Source organism: Garra rufa, chromosome 8 (genome assembly GCF_049309525.1).
Source record: "Garra rufa chromosome 8, GarRuf1.0, whole genome shotgun sequence".
NCBI classification, from domain to species: Eukaryota; Metazoa; Chordata; class Actinopteri; order Cypriniformes; family Cyprinidae; genus Garra; species Garra rufa.
The window spans coordinates 38,639,876-38,660,226 of record NC_133368.1 but is presented as its reverse complement, the minus strand read 5'-3'; the positions used below and the strand labels follow the sequence as shown (position 1 = coordinate 38,660,226).

The following is a 20,351-nucleotide window of genomic DNA, read 5'->3' as shown; positions in this document are numbered from 1 at the left end:
TTCAGTTTCGTTTTACGCAAAGCCGTGTAACTATGTATACACTGCCATCTTGTGGCCACGACATATTATCACGCTCCCACGAGTTAATATGATGTTCCCACGAAATAACAACTTGTGGCCACGGCGTATTATCACGTACCCACGAGTTAATATGATGTTCCCACGAAATAATAACTTGTGGCCACGGCGTATTATCACGTACCCACGAGTTAATATGTTGTGACCACGGCAAAACTAGCCTAAGTGAACCAAACATGCCCCCTCTCGGTCACAGTAAATGCTTCGTTCGACTTTTCGTAGATCATCTACTCTTCCCTGTGCATAACCTCTGACCTACTTTCTGTACGATCTGAATTTCTGCGCTTTGAATTTTGAACACTGAATTTGATGTTCCGAATTTTTTTTCATCTTGAAAACTTGAAGTTGTATTTTTAAAAACTGAATATTTGAAGTCTTAGAAATCAGAACAAAAATCTGCTGTTTGAAAATACATGTCTATTTGAAAATCTGCGATTTGAAAATTCAGTTGTGTTCAATTTCAAATGTTCAATATTCAAGTTTTAAAAAATCGAATTCAGAACTATGTTAAATACCATATAATATTCAGTTTTGTGAAATGACACTTGTCAATAATTCAAATTTGTACAATTCAAATTCAAAAAGTTTTGTCATAATATGAGCTCCATACCTGACTTGGCAAACATCAGAATCAGAATGAGCTTTATTGCCAGGTATGTTTGCACATACTAGGAATTTGTTTTTGTGACAGAGCTCCACAGTGCTACAGAATGACAGTGACAAGACGATACATATTATAAAAAGAACAATATAGAGGTATACAAGACAGACAATGTGCAAAAATAGCAAAGACATTTGAATGGAAGTAAGTATGTGCTTTAAATAAATAACGGAAAAATGAATAAAGAATGTATAGTGTTGTATGTTCCACGATCAAGTGTTCATGAGATGGATTGCCTGAGGAAAGAAACTGTTTCTGTGTCTGGTCGTTCTAGTGCTCAGTGCTCTGTAGCGCCGACCGGATGGTAACAGTTCAAAAAGTGAGTGTGCTGGATGTGAGGGGTCCAGAGTAATTTTGGCAGCCCTTTTTCGTACTCTGGATAAGTACAGATCTTGAAGGGTAGGGAGGGTTGTACCAATGATTCGCTCAGCAGTCCGGACTATCCGACGTAGTCTTCTGAGATCAGAATTTGTAGCTGAGCTGAACCAGATAGTAATTGAAGTGCAGAGGACGGATTCAATGATGGCAGAGTAAAACTGTTTCAGCAGTTCCTGTGGCAGGTTGAGTTTCCTCAGCTGGCGGAGGAAGTACAGCCTCTGCTGGGCCTTTTTCACAATGGAGTCTATGTGAATGTCCCACTTCAGGTCCTGAGAGATGGTATTTCCAAGGAACCTGAATGACTCCACTGTGTTTACAGTGCTGTTCATGATGGTGAGTGGGGGGAGAGCAGGGGGGGTTTTCCTGAAGTCTATGATCATCTCCACAGTTTTGAGCGTGTTGAGCTCCAGGTTGTTATGACTGCACCAGACAGCCAGCTCTTTTACCTCCTGTCTGTAAGCAGACTCGTCACCGTCCTGAATGAGGCCGATAAGTGTGGTGTCGTCTGCAAACTTCAGGAGCTTGACAGAGGGGTCTTTGGAGGTACAGTCATTTGTATACAGGGAGAAGAGCAGTGGGGAGAGGACACAACCCTGAGGGGCGCCAGTGCTGATAGTACGGGTGCTGGATGAGAATTTTCCCAGCCTCACTAGCTGCTGCCTGTCTGTCAGGAAGCTGTTGATCCACTGACAGACTGATGTGGGCACAGAGAGCTGAGTTAGTTTGGGCAGGAGGAGGTTTGGGATGATAGTGTTGAAGGCTGAACTGAAGTCCACAAACAGGATCCTCGCGTAAGTCCCTGATTTGTCCAGATGCTGCAGTATGAAATGTAGACTCATGTTCACTGCATCATCTACAGACCTGTTTGCACGATAAGCAAACTGCAGGGGGTCCAGTGAGGGTCTGGTGATGTCCTTCAGATAAGCCAGAACCAGTTTCTCAAACGACTTCATGACGACAGATGTTAGCGCCACAGGTCTGTAGTCGTTAAGTCCTGTTATTTTGGGTTTCTTTGGAATGGGGATGATTTCCGAGCGTTTCAGAGAGGCGGGGACTTCACACAACTCCAAAGACCTATTGAAGATCTGTGAGAAAATGGGTGCCAGCTGATCTGCACAGGTTTTCAGACAGGCTGGTGTGACACCGTCAGGGCCTGGTGCCTTTCTTCTTTTGTTCTTTTTGAAGACCTTGCGTACCTCATCTTCACTGATTTGAATGGGAGTTGCAGGAGTGGGGGAGAGGGGTGATGTTGGAGGTGTAAATGGTGTCTTTTCAAACCGACAATAGAACTCGTTCAGATCGTCTGCCAGTTGCTGATTCTGCAAAGTGCTGGGGGATGATGTCTTGTAATTGGTGATGTGTTTTAGACCTTTCCACACTGATGAAGAGTCACTGGAATGAAATTGGTTCCTTATCTTTTCGGAATAATTTCTCTTTGCCACTTTGATCTCCTTTTCCAGTGTGTATTTGGCCTCTTTATACAAGACTTTGTCCCTTTTCCTGTAAGCATCATCTTTGACATGACGAAGCTGTCTGAGTTTTGCAGTGAACCATGGTTAAACATTAATGATTTGATTCGAGATTTGCACACTAAGACTCAGAAAAAGTGAAATAAAATGATTGCTGTTTAAATGGCATGTTTATCTTTATTAAATTATTATCTTTATCTTTATTATATTATTATTATCTTTATTATCTTTTTGTCAGTTATTAAACATTCCTTTAGCATTACACTATTCCTTAATTTAACTTAATGAATTGCATTTCGAGTGGATTAATATCAATCGTAGCATTGCTAGTATTAATGTAAAGTGATTTTGCAGCATATTAAAAAGAACATGCATTCTGTGGACGGAGTTGGGGTGGGGAGGTTGGTGGGCGGGGTATGGGGGGGTAGGGGGTGTTGTCATAGGTCCCCACCAATGTCCAGAGCAAATCTACGCCCTTGCGTAGGAAGCATTTTGATAGGAAAGGATGACGAATACGAAAAAACACATTTCAGACTCAGTGTGCAATGACCTTAACACTAAGGAGGATTTTTTTGATGATTGTATCAATTGTTTTTGTCCATATAATTGTCAATTGATATCTCAGCCAACTCTTTGATAACTAACACTTTAACCAACTGTATAGCATGAAAAAAGACAAACATATTATGTTATAAGCAAAGTCCCAATATTATGTTCTGATCTCCGAGTACAACAAAAATAGCCCTACCAAGGACTACTGTCACAGTCAGAAAAAGTCTAACGTAATATGCAGACTCAAGCGATTTTTATGTTATTAAAGTAAAATTTCAAATCCCCTACTGTAACGGTCAGGATTTAATCTCCACTGAAATATGTATTATTTTTAAGACATTCATATCTAGAGTCTGAAATGAAACTTAGATTAAAAAAAAATCTGCAGTAAGAACAAGTGCAAAACTCGAGACAAGAAATCTTTCACTTGAAGAACTTGAATCCATGAGAATAATAGCTGTAGTGCAATTCTAACATAAGGAAATGCAAAGGCCTAATTAACACCAAGGTGGCCTTTGGAGAAGAGATCAAACAGACCTCATTAACCTTAACCATATAAAGAAACACAACCAAATACAGAATAGCCATTGCTTCCAGTTTAAATATATCAAAAAGAACAAGCTAGAGCCTGCCAACAGCAGAAATTTGTCTATACTGCTATAGTTATGACATTATGCATAATAATGACAGCTGAAACTAACATATATCTGCTGCAGAACTTATTTTTTTATTTGCTTTTTGTCTTTTGAAAGCATATTACTGTACTGTCCCCTATTCATATTGTTTATGTCACAGGTGCTGGAGTTTTTTTTTTTTTTTTTTGCATTACAGAAATGAGGTTTCGAAGGAAGTCTGTTTCCGGCACTGAATAAAACATTAAAAAAATGTTTTTATCTCACAATTCAGACATTTTTTTTTCTCAGAAGTGCAAAACAAACTTGTAATTCTGACTTTTTTTCACAGTTGTGAGATATAAACTCCCGAGAAATGAAGTCAGAATTGCAGAATAAAAACTCACAAAGGCAAGTTTATTTCCCGCAATTCTGACCTTTTTTCTTGCAACTGCGAGTTTATATCACGCAATTCTGACTTTTTTACTCGCAATTCTGACTTTTTTCTCAGGATGGGAGATATAAACTCACAATTGTGAGTTATAAAGTCCAATTTCGTGGGGAAAAAAAAATAAATTATATATATATATATATATATATATATATATAGTCAGAATTGCAAAAATAAAAGGTTACAACTGTACGTTGCAATATCTTGCAATTCTGCCTTTATTTATCATGCAGTTCTGAGATATTCGCTATTCTGATCCTATAGTTTGCAAATGCAAGTTCATATGACACGATTCTGTCTTCATTTCTCAGAATTGCGAGTATATTTCTCAGAATTGCGACTATATCTTGCAACTATGAGTTAATATCATGCAATCCTGAGAATAAAAGATATAAAAGAGATAAAAAGCAATTCAGACTCTATAACTTGCAAATGTGAGTTTGCATCACACAATTCTGTCTTCATTTCTCAGAACTGCGAGTTTATCTCACAATTCTGAAAAAAACAGGTTTTTTTCAGTGGCGGGAAATGGGCTTCCATAGAATTGTTAAATACAAACAACTATTTTTACTGAAATTAGGATATGTAATGGTCCTACAATAAAATAAAATAAAAAATATGACCTGACCATTTCATAGTCATATCTCAGGATTCTGTTCAAAACTGTGACAAGATTTGTGCCCTTTAAGGCAAACTATGTAATCATTCCATGTGTTTTTGGCTGTATACCTTTTTCATTACAACACCATTTCAAAACAAGAAGAAAGTTGGGAAAATTACTTTCTTTTCATTTCTGTCCAGGTTAGTGTTCATTTGTCTGCCATTTGTGGCATGACTCTTCAATAACAGTTCACAGGCCATTGCATTGTGCTGAAAGCCATTGTGATTGAAGTCTATGATGAACTACACCTCCACCCACTTGCTGTGTTCTCTCTCTTGCTCACCCCATCCAACCCCCTGTAACCTTTGCCCCTCTCTGAGGAAATACAAAAGCTTTCCTTTACCTGATGGGTTCACCTCACAGAAACCTGGCCCCCGAAATGTCATTAAATGCCAGTCTTTGGTCTTTTTTACTCGCACTGAATATTTTCAAATGCTCTCTACTCAGTTGAAAAGCCATGTTAGAACAAAACGCAAGCTTTTCACCAGGATTACACTGTCAAACCTTAACCCAAATATGATGCATTACATTGTATTTTTGAATATTAACTTCTGTGACTCTGCTAAGGACCAATTTTCACTTAGAAACCTCTTTCCCTCTGTGTAGGCAGATCTAAAAGTCAGGACTTGTTTTTAAAGTTAAGTGCCATTACACTCTCTCCAGATGCTGTCCTTTATGGTATTATGGTATTATCAACCATCAAAAGCCCACTCTATTCTTTGACCATTTAAATCCAATTCATTACTTCTCTGTAATGTCAGTGTCAAAATGCTTAAAAATTACATTCGCACATTATTTCAAAAGAGTTTTTGTCTATTAAAGTTAGCTTTGCATTTCCAAATCTATTTTAGAATAAGACCAAGAACATGGTGAATGGGAAGTATAAATGGGGTCGGTATTGATTTCATGTTGATTTAAAGGGGTCATCGGATGCAAAACTCACTTTTACATGTTGTTTGAACATTAATGTGTGTTGGCAGTTTGTGTACACAACCACCCTACAATGACAAAAATCCACCCAATTTGAAGACAAATCCTCCCAGTTTTTAATCTTTAAAAGTAATATCCCCTTTTTAAAATCAGGTCATTCTCAGCTTCTTGTCGGTGTGACGACACACAGACAGCAGAAGTGAGTATAAGGGTTTTTATCCATCTTTCCAAATGGCCTTTCTTAATAATGTGCTTGTTGACAAGTTTCGCCACTAAACGTGGCTAAATGCGGGTAAATGAAGCTAAATGTGGCTAAAGTAAACATTACAGCTCATAATCCCACAGCAGAAAGGGGTGGGGCAAGCAGAGCTCATTTGCATTTAAAGGACCATGCATTAAATGAGGTTTTTTTTGCAGAGCTGATTTTGACCAGGTAAAAAGGTGTTTTTTTACACTTCTATTGAGAATTTTTAACCAAAGTATATTATAGACTTTTCATTAAGACCCTAAAGAATCATATGAACTTGTGGAAAATGGGCATCCGATGACCCCTTTAAGGTAAAATAAGAGCGAAAAAAAATAACAACAGGAAACTTGTGTGCTTCTGCAGAGATATTAAGCATAAGAACGATCTGAATATGTGGGTATGTAAGTTTGTGTGTTGTGCATGTGCTAAATTGAGCTCACAAAAGGGGGGAAGGCAAACTTTGCTGTGTTCATTCCACAGTCTATTCATACTCTGTCAAAAACATACCAGCTAGTTTGAGCGAAATCTAAATGTGGCTATTGCGTTCAGGCCGCCTGCAGCACATTTCTTGCACTCCCACACAGCAGTGTGGCATTAGATGTGGCAGTCAGGCAATACTGAGGGTGTGCTGACGGTCGGGGGCTTCAGTGCCATTAAATCGCATGTCTGGTACCTGGAGGCAAGCAGGCGCCCGGCCATGTGGTTTATTCACGTCCACCGCCACGAGCTGCCATCCTCCAGACGCGTCCTCGTGAAACATCTGCCACCAGGAGGAGAGACGGAAAAGAAAGGAGAAAGAGAGGGCAAATTGTTAACAATTGTGAATGATTGGCGGTTTGGTCAGTTACTACACAAAAAAACATTGAAATGCCTTCAAAATGCATATTTAATAACAAACAAGTTGGGGAAAACCAAAAACAATTGACATTCTTGAAAACAACTGGCAATTACATGATACTCAACAAAATTCTCCACCAACTTCATAACCATTTTATAAACACAGGCAAGGTCACAAGAAATTGGCTTCATGATCCAGCGAGCATCTATTCACATTTCAGAATCTAAATGCACCATGACTTCACCATGACAGATACGAGGAGACAGCGGCGGAGACAGCAGGGACTAGAGGAGGGAGGCGATGATACAGCAGGCACCTTGAATCTGGCAAACAACAGAGGCTACCCATATCCATATGTACACAGCCCAGAACTGTCAGACGGCTTTGTACTTGAAGCCTTTTTATTGTCCGCCGTGTGAAAATCTAAATAAAATGGATTGTTTAAAAAACTAATAGCCCACCTCTTCTTAACAAACCACAAAATTTGATGTATTATTCATGTCCACAACACAAAAGGTGTGGGATGAGTTACATGACATGCACATCTATGTTCCACATTAATATATATCCAGCTTCAGACCGAATTTTGTGCCCCCTCCCATTGTTCGCATCCCCACCCGTCAGCATAGAAGTGAAAGTGTGCTCATGGCTGTTCCTAATGTGCACTGCTGCTGTTCCACTTATGTCTGTCTTTTATCAGTTCAGAAGAATAGATAACCAATTAAACCCATGAGAAATAACAGTCATTAAGCTCACAATGCCCCTTCAGCTCTGACAGATTAAAAAGGTTACCTACATAAATAGATATTTTAAAAAGTTTCCCCTCATAGTCTTGTAATTATAACTTTGCCATTCATGTGGTAATCTTCTTAAGGGGCCTTATTGAATTATATTATTTTTTATAAGACAGTCACAAAAGGGATGGTGCAAATCTTGGCACAGAGTATCATCAGGCCCCAGGAGAACCTTATTTTCTTCTTACTTCTTTCAGATTAAAGGCATCATTCCAAGTCGTATTGTCTAACGCTCAATAAACCAAGGTTCTATGTACCCTAAGAGATTCTTCTTCAATAAGACATTTCAACGTAATTAAAATGAAGACACAGAAAGGCTTTTTTGTTTTCAAGGTCACAGTACTGTCTACAGTTCTATGGGAACATTTTCACACTTGAATTTGTTAACTCAGGGTCATTTTTAATCCTGTGTAGTCAGGATTTGACATTTCACACTGTATATTCATAAATCTTGGGTTATCATTCTTATTTGCATATTTATGGGGTTATTACATTGCGACCTGCTCTAATAAACATGTGCCCTAAATTTTACAAACATTATATAACCTCTTCACTACAGTCAACGGTTAGTATTTTTTTTAAACCTTGACATTTAAAATGAAAGTTTACCCAGAGATAAGTGTAAAAAAACTATGTCAGTACCAATGTAAATTTTTTGTACAAATCTTTTTTTTTTTGTGGTTGAATGGGTAGAAAAAGCCAGTGCAAATTAACTTTCACACATTCCTGGTGAAGTGTCAGCCCCTTTGAATAGCCTTACCTAGACCAAGAGCAAAGGACTACATTATACTGTTTCCGCTGCAGACATTACAGATAAGGAATCGATTCAAAGTTTCATAAATGGAAATGGGCTTTAAAAATTGTATGTTGCTGAAGACAATTCAACTTTGTGTCCTCAGAATGAGATTTGCCTTATTGCTTTTGGAAAGCTTTACTGTAGATTTGCAGTGGAACTGTATTCTATTTTAAGAATCCGTGGCCATACTATTATCATTTCTTACTCATTACATTTTTATTTGATATTTTATTATCATATATATATTTTCAAATGTAATGACTAGACAAACATTTATGGTTCTAAGACTCCAACAGAAGACTCCACAAGATTTTGGAGCGTTTCTGTGTACATTTTTGTCCATTCATCCAATAGAGCATTTGTCAGGTCAGACACTTATTTTGGATGAGACAGCCTGGCTGACACAAAAGTGTTCGGCAGTTTTGAGGTCAGAGCTCTGTCCAGGCCAGTTCTTCCGAATTCATCCAACTTTTACCCAGTCATGCTGGGACAAGAAAAGTGACTTCCCCAAACTCTTTCCACAAAGTTGGAAGCACAGCATTGTTCAAAATGTCTTGGTAGGCTGAAGCATTAAGATTTCCTTTCACTGGAACTAAGAAGCATAACCCAATCCCTGAAAAATAGCTCCATACCATTATTACTACTCCACCAAACTTTACAGTTGGCACAATGCAGTCAGACAGGTAATGCTGGCATAACTCCAGGTAACTCCTTGCAAAGGTGGCATCCTATCACAGTACCACGCTTGAATTCACTGAGCTCCTCAGAATGACCAATTTCTTTTCACAAATTCTTGTAAATGCAGACTGCATGGTTTGGTTTTATACATCTGTGGTAATGGGTCACCTGAATTCAACAATTAAGAGGTGTGTCCCAATCCTTTTGTCTATATAGTGTATATATAAAAATGTGGGGTCAGTAAGATTTTTCTGGTAGTAATTAATACTTCTTTAACAAAGACTGACCAAAATAATTGATCAAAAGTGGCAGTAAAGACTTTTAGATTGATAGAAAAATTTACTTTAAATAAATGCTGTTCTTTCAAACATTCTATTTATCAAAGAATTATCAATGATAATAATAAGAAATGCTTATTGAGCACCAAATTTAGCATATTAGAATAATTTCTGAAGGATCATGTGTCACTGAAGACTGAAGTAATGATGCTGAAAATTCAGCTTTGCTATCACAGGAATAAATGGCATTTTAAAATGTATTAAAATAAAAACGACAAAAAAGATTTATTTTGGATTACAGTAATGATAATCAGGGATCCTTCGCTTTCTTCATGATTTGTTTTTTGTTATTTTTATTTTGAGGTCATGTGCATCAGATATTTCTTCACGAGAGCCACCCTATTAAAGTAGTGCTGGAATAAATATTGTGTGCTATAGTCCTTCTTTTTCCCAGAGGGCACTTCTACAGCCATAAGACTTGAATAATGGTGGTCAGGTCAATCCTGTGCTGCCAAAAGTGTTGCCAGCTCCATTCAATGCCAATCTCCAAGGCTCTGCTCCAGGACTGGCTCTGGCACCATGGCTGGCGCAGTCAGGGAGACACTATGCTTCAGTTCACACAATTACACACACAACTTTTCACACCACGCCCCCGTTCCAGATTTTCTGTGCATTTGCACCATTAGCTTGGTTAGTGTGAATTTCTCACCAAACATTAGGTAGGCGATGGTTGTATAAAATCAACAGGACAGGTTTCCCCACAGGAGAGGATTGCAGGCAGGAAAGCAAGAGCATTTAGGGTTAATTGATTCTCTCTCTCCTTTCAGTTGATCAGTCACATCAAATTTAGGCTGAATGACAGAACCGCAAACACACACACACACACACACACACTCTGTCTTTTCCTCTCTTTCGGTCTGTTGCACTTTCAGCAACGTTCCTCTATGACTCACCCTTGAGTCTGCCAGCCGCCCAATCAGATTTCTCTGTGCCGTCCGGGGCCCCCACCTGACAAGCAGCCAAATTTATTTAAAAAAACAGCTTGCTGTCGGGTGTATCCTGCCTGCTGAAGGCCAGGGAAGCCAGACTCACAGCCTCCAGGGAATTATGGGAAGAATTCCTTCAGATGTCTGCGTTGGTGTGTATAGGTCTGTGCTTAATAATCATAAATGCTGATATTGAAGCTTTTGATATTTTTGCTTCATGTGGTTTAATTACATCTGCCCATATTGATCAAAGAGATTAACAAATGTGGGAAATGAATCATACACCAAAGCTTGCTTTTAGTGCACATGTGTGTAAGCGTGTTTGGTTTACCTGTGTAGTAGCTGTTGACGTGGTGCTGCTCCGTGAACCCCACATCTGCTGGAACTGCACTCTGATCTCAGCAAATGTTTCTATAATCACAGCGATGAACACATTCTGGGAACACAAGTAAAAGAAATCATAAAAAGTTAATAAATGCCCAGAAACTATGATTTCACTGATTGCTTTTGCTTGTTGCCAGACATGTAAGTAAAACGTTTGAACACAGATCTGTTTTAATGATAAAATACTTACAATATGTCATATATAGCTTTGTCTTTAATATTTAATGAGGTTCAATTCTGTCTAAATTTTCTGTGGTAATCGATAGCCACAAATTCTTTTAATTAAACTTTTATTTCAAACTTTCTATACATCAAAGAATCCTGAAACAAAGAAATAACAACTGTTTTCACTTTTTATAATAATAAGAAATATTTTAAATCTGCACACTACTGTATATAACATATATAGTATGCTGATTAATTACTGTTATTATCAATGTTGGAAATAGTTGTGCTGCTTAATTTTTTTTTTGAACCTGTGATTCTTTTTTCAGGATTTTTGATAAATAAAAGGTTAAAAAGAACTGCATTTATTCAAAACTTTTAGACGGTAGTTTATATTGTTACAAAAGATTTCTATTTTAAATAAATGCTTTTCTTTTCAACTTTTTATTTGTTAAAAAATCCTGGGGAGAAAAAAAAACACAGGTTCCAACAAAATAATAAGCAGCAACAACTGTTTTCAACACTGATAATAAATCAGCATATTAGAATAATTTCTGAAGGATCATTTGACACAGAAGACTGGAGTAATGATGCTGAAAATTCAGCATTGTATCACACGAATAAATTACATTTTAAAATATATTCACATAGAAAACAGTTATTTTAAATTGAAATAATATTTCTCAATATAAAATTTTATATATATATATATATATATATATATATATATATATATATATATATATATATGAATTACAGGGAAGTGCATTAGGTAAACTAAACACTCCCATTAATATATATATATATATATATATATATATATATATATATATATATATATATATATATATGGAAACCAGTCATAAGTGTAAATTTGTCGAAATTGAGATTCTTACGTCATCTGAAAGCTGAGCAAATAAGCTTTCCATTGAAAGTTTCCTTAAAAGTTGTCCAAATGAAGTTCTTAGCAATGCATATTACTAATCAAAAATCAAGTTTTTATATATTTATGGTAGAAAATTTACAAAATTCTCTTTATGGAACATGATCTTTACTTAATATGCTAATGATTTTTGGCATAAAAAAATAGATAATTTTGACCCATACAATGTATTTTTGGCTATTGCTACAAATATACCCATGCTACTTAAGACTGATTTTGTGGTCCAGGGTCACACACACATATACATATATATATATATATATATATATATATATATATATATATATATATGCAGATTTCATTTGATTTAATATATATAATATACATATAATGATCTCTGAAGGATCATGTACATCTGAAAATTCAGCTTTGCCATCACAGAAATAAATTACATTTAAAAAAAGTATTAAAATGATCTGAAAGCAGTTTTTTAAAAGTGTAATAATATTTCAGTTTTACTGTATTTTTGATTAATTAAATTCAGCTTTGGTGAGTTACTTATTTCAAAAGCTTTTAAAAAGATTACTGTCCACAAACTTCTAACTGGTAGTGTATGCACACAAAAACCACACTCAATTAAAAAAATGTAACACCCAAAAGATAACTTAGACTTCTAGAATAACCGTCAGTTTTCTATGTTTAGAAATGAAGAACCACCCATGTGCAGATTATGAATAAGTTTTTGCAAATCGCTGGTGTGAGAAGAAAAGGATTTTTCCACCTTGACCAGCCAGGCGAGGAAGAAGATGAGCGTGATGAAGTAGAAATACGAGCGCCAGCGTGGGAAGCTGTCAATGGCTCGATACATGATGAAGACCCATCCCTCCTGAGACGCGGCCTCATATACCGTGAATATACTGGTGCCTGCAAGAGTAGACAACAAGAAGGGTCATGACGGGGACGCGAAAAGACAGAGGAGGGGGAGAAGCCTGTATCTGAGATATTCTTGTGCCCCCAGAGTGGTCTGACTGGGCACTGAGACACAAATATTCAGACATAAACACAGTCTTGGCATTAGTGAACCTTGTCAGGTGCTTCCTATTACTCAGCTATGCGTTACTCTCTCTCCAAGCAGCTGAATGAGATGGTTATCCTTACTTCTGAAGTACTCTTTGATTCCATGTTGTGCTGGAGTGTAACAGTATCTGTGTATCAAAGGAACTAGGCTAAATGAAGAACTACACACTCAAGGACAAAACGCTTTCATGGCTTTGTTACATTATGTCTTTTTTATCATACAAGTGTATTTTTTCATAAAAAACGAGAGGAAAGAGGACAAATCCTCAAGGAACTTAAATGAATAGTCTGTTGTTATTTACAGCTTTGATACTTATTTAGCCAACCCTTAAAACTGTTCCAAACCCTGTGTAATGTATGTTAAAATATACAATATACAACAGCTTCTATGGCTTAAACAAATGAGTTATTTTATACACACAGTGTATGAAATGCTCTCTAGTTCCAAGCCCTCACTGATGTTATCTCTGCACTCATGGTGACCCATGATGCCGTGCTGCGATATGGCTGCCAAAGGCCAGCAGGAAGCATGCCACTCAGTTCTGCTTCCTGCCATTTCCCACCAGGTCCAGGGGCAGAATGGGCCAAGGACACTGGCAGAGCCCTGTAAAGGTTAGCTTCACCATCCATACAACATATTCTTTACAGGGACCTATATTAATGAAACACATTACTTCACTTGGCTTTGTCACAAAACTGTGTTAAATCGATATGTAATCCACATTAGATAAAGCACATACTTCAATATAAACAGTAACAGAGTCTTTCCCTGGATGAATTACAGGGAAATGCACTTGGCAAACTAAAGACTCCCATTAAAAATCACTTAGAGATAAATCATTGTGTCCAGAGATGCCTAGCAAACGGGAAAAAGAAACTCTATTCCCATTTTATCCTGAATGGCCTAAGAGAGTTTACCAAGACTTTAATTTCTATGAAAAAATGACAATAGCTCAGCAATCCTTAAATACTAATATTCCAAAAGATTTGACTATATTCCTACCACTCCGATTTAATTTAAAAAGCCAGCAAAAAAATAGAGATTTGATGTAAAGAAAATAGATGCATTAAAATAATTGCTCTCGGATTTCATCAAAAATATCTTAATTTGTGTTCCAAAGATGAAGAAAGGTCTTTCATGAGTAATTAATGACAGAATTTTCATTTTTGATTGAACTATTCCTTTAAGCTAGATTGAGACCAAATGTGTATCTGTAGTTATTTTTATTTTCCATAAATTTTTTACAATAACTTGAGTAACAGGATTTATTGTAAACATGAGACTTAATTTTGTGGTGCTGTTAGTGAAAATGTTGGTAGCCCAACTGGATCAGCAGAAAACGAAAACATATTCACCCTGACATTGGACTTTTTCCCAATCATACTTTATGTTTCTGCATCCCTGAATCTTGGAAGCCCAAAAAAGGCATTGTTGTTGAGGCTGCACTGTGAACACGGATGAATAGACGACAGATCACTGATGCAGGAGCGGTTCTGGTTGACTTACACATGACTTATCTGTGTACTGAACTCTATAAAGAGGACGAAGAAGGGCCCTTTCGTAGATCGCAATGTTTTGTAAGTCAGCGGTTCAAAGCCACAACTGTTATTTTTTTAAGGGAAAAGCCTCCCTTCATGGCTATTTGGAGATTAGTGGCACTGCTCTGTGTACCTTTCTAGTGGATTTATCTCAAATGGGAGCGATAAAAATGTGGCATGCTGCTTCGTACAGATCAAGGTGCTTAAATAAACTGGTCTATTTGTGAAGCTGCCTTCATGATGCTTTGATATATAAGCTTTGCTGAAAATATTACATTTCCTAAATGCAGCAACAGAGGGCATTTATATGTTTCTGTTTGCTTTCACATAATGCATAGATCAACTGAAAATGCTTCAGCCAACAATGCTACAATTAATCACGCTTAGTCAAAAAAAGGCATAATTGCTCTTGATCACTGTAAATAATTACATAGGGCAGAGAAGGTATAATTTTCTACAGACAGCTAAAACTAAACTAAGCAAGTTCACATTTCCTAGTAAAAAGGCCAGGGATAATGGTTTTAGTGTATGCCAGTGGTGTCCAATCTGGGTTTGAGGGAATAATTCATATTATTTATATGCATAATATTAGATTTTCAGCAACAGCTGAACAAATTTAGCTAAATAAATCTAATAATAAAAAACACACAAAATTTCAAATCTCATTTTATCATGACTCACCAAGCTCATTGAAGCCACTGTATCCAAGTTCCTGTCTGCTGAGTCCCAAGTCTTCCAGATCCACACACTTAAATCCCGCCGGACACTGATAACCCTCCCCGTTTGGAGAACAGTGTGTATCAGGGATCGCAAGGCTGTTCCATGTCACATTACTGGAAAAAGACCAAAGTGTGTTTTCAAAGAATCATCATCAAATGTTAAATCTGATCAAATTAACCATTATATTGTAACAGGCCATCTGGTGTTTTCTCACAGACTAGCAGTGTTATCCCGCTCCTCTCTGGCAACATTTACACAGTCTGCATTTGGGACTGACAACCGTATTTACTAACAGGTGTGATTCTAATTGCCCTGTACAGGACACAGGAGTTTAAATAAATAAATAAATATTAAATATGTAATACTATATATTATTTACAATATTAATTGCTTAAATTAATATTTTTATCAATACACCCAAAATATTAAACAATAACAAATTTCACCCTTTTCTCGTCTAGCTCTTTAAAACACAAAATAATTACATTTTTACTCTTCACATTAAGTTCCATGAAAAGCATGCTGGGAATCAAGATTTAGTAATGCCAGCTAAACAGCTAAATAATTTTTGAGTTCACATTTGCCCTACATTTGCCCTGTTATGCCATTTTTAAAGATCTTAATATTTTTTTAGGAGTCTAAAACCTACAACAGGTTTACATGGCTGCAAGGTCAAAAAACGCTTTCATTTTCTCAAAATATGCATTTAATATCAGCTAATTTTCCAGTGATTCTCAAACGATTCATTACAAGCAGTTCAAAGATTCAGTCTCTCTAAACCGCTGCTCTGCTACTCTGCTCTGATTGGTCAGATGCCCCAGTATGTTGTGATAGGTGTACCGTGTACAGCGCATGTCAGAAACGACAAGCCCATAGGCGGCCATTGTGCAAATGTTTTACCCTGTGATGTGTAGGCACATGTAAGAGGGATTCAAATTACTAACAACTCGATTAGGCTTTATTTATTGTGCATTTTCGGCTGTGCAACTTTGCAGACATTACACACTGCATGAAAGGCAATACTGGAAATGGCATAATAGGGGCACTTTATTGCAGAGAAACAATTGTTTACACATACACACACACATTATATTTCTGTCTTAATTGTAGCAAAACAAGATTTTATTAAAACATTTACTTGAGAAGACTTACATTCAGTATCTATTAAATTAAATTATCGTCATTGGTAATTTTTTTCTTGTTTTAAACATAAAACTCATTAAATACTATGTGTCAAAAGGTACAGCTTAGGTTATAGACGATATCTGCTCTATTTGGTAACTGAGCTGTATAAAAAAAGAACAGTATTTAGCATTCTAAATAGAAAAAAAATGTACAGTGAGGGAAAAAACTGACCCCCTGCTGATTTTGTACGTTCGCCCAATGACAAAGAAATTATCAGTTTATAAATTTAATGGTATAGGTTTATTTGAACAGTGAGAGACAGAATAACAACAACAACAACAACAACAGAATTCTGAAAACACATTTTGAAATAAGTATTTGATCCCCTATCAATCGATCTGCAAGATTTCTGGCTCCCAGACGTCTTTTATACAGGTAACAAGCTGAGATTAGGAGCACTCTCTCAAAGGGAGCTTGCTGAGAAGGTGACAACAGTAGGTGCAATTATTCGTAAATGGAAGAAACACAAATTAGCTGTCAATCTCCCTCGGTCTGGGGCTCCATGCAAGATCTCACCTCGTGGAGTTTCAGTGATCATGAGAACGGTGAGGAATCAACCCAGAACTACACGGGAGGATCTTGTCAATGATCTCAAGGCAGCTGGGACAATAGTCACCAAGAAAACAATTGGACTAAAATCCTGCAGCGCCCGCAAGGTCCCTCTGCTCAAGAAAGCACATGTACAGGCTAATGAACATTTGAAGTTTGCCAATGCACAACTGAATGATTCAGAGGAGAACTGGGTGAAAGTGTTATGGTCAGATGAGACCAAAATCAAGCTCTTTGACATCAACTTAACTCGCCGTGTTTGGAGGAGGAGGAATGCTGCCTACACTCTCAAAAAGTTAATTTTTATCACATTGTTTGTGTTATGTCTATTTTAGCACATTTTATGTTATTTTGTGTTAAATGTGTGTTCAAAATGAAAAAGAAAAAAGAAAATATCCAACACAGTGTGTCTAACACAATATGTGTTAAATATCAGCCAATCACATTACTGCTTGCATCACTTCATGAGCCGTTTTTCTTCTGACACAAGCAAATTTCCTCCTGCTTCAAGTTTTCATTGTCAGAACATAACTTCGATGTGTGATGGTATGAGAAATGTTTGTATTTGCCATTATACATTTTTAAAATGTCTTTTGTGATCGTTTGTAGACGGTCGAGGGGCATTTGGCACATATACGTGGTAGCCGGAAAACTGCCTCACGAATGGCGATGCGAGCTTCGTCCGCGCCTGCACACCTCGGAGGTGGGATCTTATTTTAACAAGCTTTATAGTTTCTTTCGTTAGATTTATTGTAAACAGAATCGCTTTTAATTAATCATTGACACGTTGTAGTGCTTCACATGAGGAAGTCCATGTCGTTCAGCGCGTCTTTCTCTTTGAAAATGAACAGCTTCGTGGTGCCACGTATTGTGCAAATTGCCCTAAGATGCTAACATAATCTCTGATACTTAAGCTTTTCTTGCCTTTTTAGCTATCGCTATTTTACAATATTCGTTATGTGTAGCCTATAAATAACAAAAGTATCTTTATTTTGGTTGTGTTGTTTTTAACACATCCTTTTTAGAGTGTATGACCCCAAGAACACCATCCCCACCGTCAAACATTGGGGTAAAACATTATGCTTTGGGGCTGTTTTTCTGCTAAGAGAACAAGACAACTGTGGCGCATAAAGGATTGAGTTCACACAAAACTCAAAACTCTAATGACTTGGAGAGGATCTGCAAAGAGGAGTGGGACAAAATCCCTCCTGAGATGTGTGCAAACCTGGTGGCCAACTACAAGAAATGTCTGACCTCTGTGATTGCCAACAAGGGTTTTGCCACTAAGTACTAAGTCATGTTCTACTTTTTTCACTCATTAAAATACAAATCAACTTATAACTTTTTTGAAATGCATTTTTCTAGATTTTTGTTGTTGTTGTTGTTGTTGTTGTTGTTATTCTGTCTCTCACTGTTCAAATAAACCTACCATTAAAATTATAGACTATTGGGTAACACTTTACAATAAGGTTCATTAGTTAACATTAGTTAACCATATTAGTTAACATGAACTAATAATGAATTGGACTTATACAGCATTTATTAACCTTTGTTAATGTTAATTTCAACATTTACTAATACATTATTAAAATTTTGTTAACATTAGTTAATGCAGTGTGAACTAACATGAACAAACAATGAACAACTGTATTTCCGTTAACTAACGTTAATAAAGATTAGTAAATACAGTAACAAATGTATTGCTCATGGTTAGTTCATGTTAGTTAATACATTAACTAATGTTTAACTAATGCACCTTATTGTAAAGTGTTACCGACTATTTTAATAAGATTATTTCTTTGTCAGGAAGGAAACGTACAAAATCAGCAGGGGATCTAATTATTTTTCCCCCACTTTCAGATAACATTATTAGAACCTTATAGGGTATTTCTGAAAAGATGGTAAAAAAAAAACATACCTATTCTAACACACACAAACACACACACACACAAACACACACACACACACACACACACACACACACACACACACACACACACACACACACACACACACACACACACACACACACACACACACACTCATAGATGGCTTTAGTTTGGGCCACAGGTGTTACTTCAGGAGGCACTTGATGTCTCTAATGAAAATTAATGCTTTAAAATTGGCTAGCCAGACATACTTTCAAATTGTTTATTAAGGACTACGAAATGAGTGGGGATCATTGATTGCAGTATCACAAAGGCCAATCAGAGACACAACGGCAATTCAAAATAGCTCTAATTATACAGTGATAAATAATCCGCCGAAAAGATCATCCCTGTGAACAAACTGATAACAAACACAACCATGAATCATTCATTTTATTTGAAAATGGACATGCCTTTTGATTAAAACCTCTTTTATGACTTGAATAAAAAATATCTGTGTTATTAGTAAATATGATGATTTAAATTGCACAGAGACAGAAAAAGAGATTTTATCATAGGCATAACATGCTGTAGACTATGTTTGTAATTGAGAGAAATGTGTGGGACGGTTTCTGAACAAGGTGACAGTTTATGATTGGCAAGGTCATGAGGCCTGTTCTCATCCATATTTAAGCACCTGAAAAGTAAAACGTTGTGACATCAAATCTAAAAATGTATCCCCAACAGACATGAGTCTGGTAAACTCCCTTGCACATTTATTCCATTGAATCCCTGTGTGATTCAAATCTCTGCTACTCTGTGTGAAGGACACATATGGTAGTTCTGCAAGATAATCAACAATGAGTTTTTCCGAAATACACTTCCACTTGCATGAGGCATGAAAATCCTGCATGTATACATACTAGAGATGCTCCGATCAGCATTTTTGGGGCCGATCACCGATTACCGATCACCAAGATCATGATCTGCCGATTGCCGATCACTGCCGATCACAGAATGGCAGGGGAATGGGAATCTTTGATCTATAATCTAGCAGAGTTTGCACCATTTGTAGAAATGAAACTAACTCTAACTATATTGAAAAAAGAAACCCTCTAGAAATAGACTACAGTCAAGATCTTGAAGAACCACCAAGTTAGGGTTGGAGACGATAGTATCGTGTATCGACAATAGTTAGAGATATCGCCAGTTGCTGATGCCTTCCCTGCTGAAAAAAACAGCATATGCTGCTTAGGTATGTTTTGGTGCTGGGATGCTGGTTTAAGCTGGTTTATGCTGGTCCTTTGCTGGTTTATGCTGGTCATGTTGCTGGTCAAGGACCAGCATTAACCAGCCAAAGAACCAGCATGAACCAGCAAAGGACCAGCATAAACCAGCTAAAACCAGCATCCCAGCACCAAAACATACCTAAGCAGCATATGCTGTTTTTTTCACCAGGGTTTGACGATAGCAAGACGGTTATTATTATTATCCGTCAAAAAGGCGCCTAACTTTAGCGATGCAGTGCAGAGAGTCGGTTCTAGGATGCTTCAGAAACTTGTCGTGATATAAA

General features: G+C 37.0%; 1 protein-coding gene across 4 annotated transcripts in view; it reads right to left on the bottom strand.

Moving 5' to 3' along the window:
- Window positions 1-20,351, bottom strand: part of nalcn (sodium leak channel, non-selective) — a 130,305-nt gene that overhangs the window by 94,565 nt on the left and 15,389 nt on the right. For all 4 annotated transcript variants that reach the window (XM_073845936.1, XM_073845937.1, XM_073845938.1 and 1 more), the window contains 4 exons: window positions 15,138-15,289; window positions 12,622-12,764; window positions 10,740-10,844; window positions 6,712-6,798 (listed from right to left, as the gene is read on the bottom strand). In XM_073845936.1, the coding sequence (XP_073702037.1) occupies window positions 6,712-6,798; window positions 10,740-10,844; window positions 12,622-12,764; window positions 15,138-15,289 (487 nt within the window). The remainder of the gene's footprint in view (window positions 1-6,711; window positions 6,799-10,739; window positions 10,845-12,621; window positions 12,765-15,137; window positions 15,290-20,351) is intronic.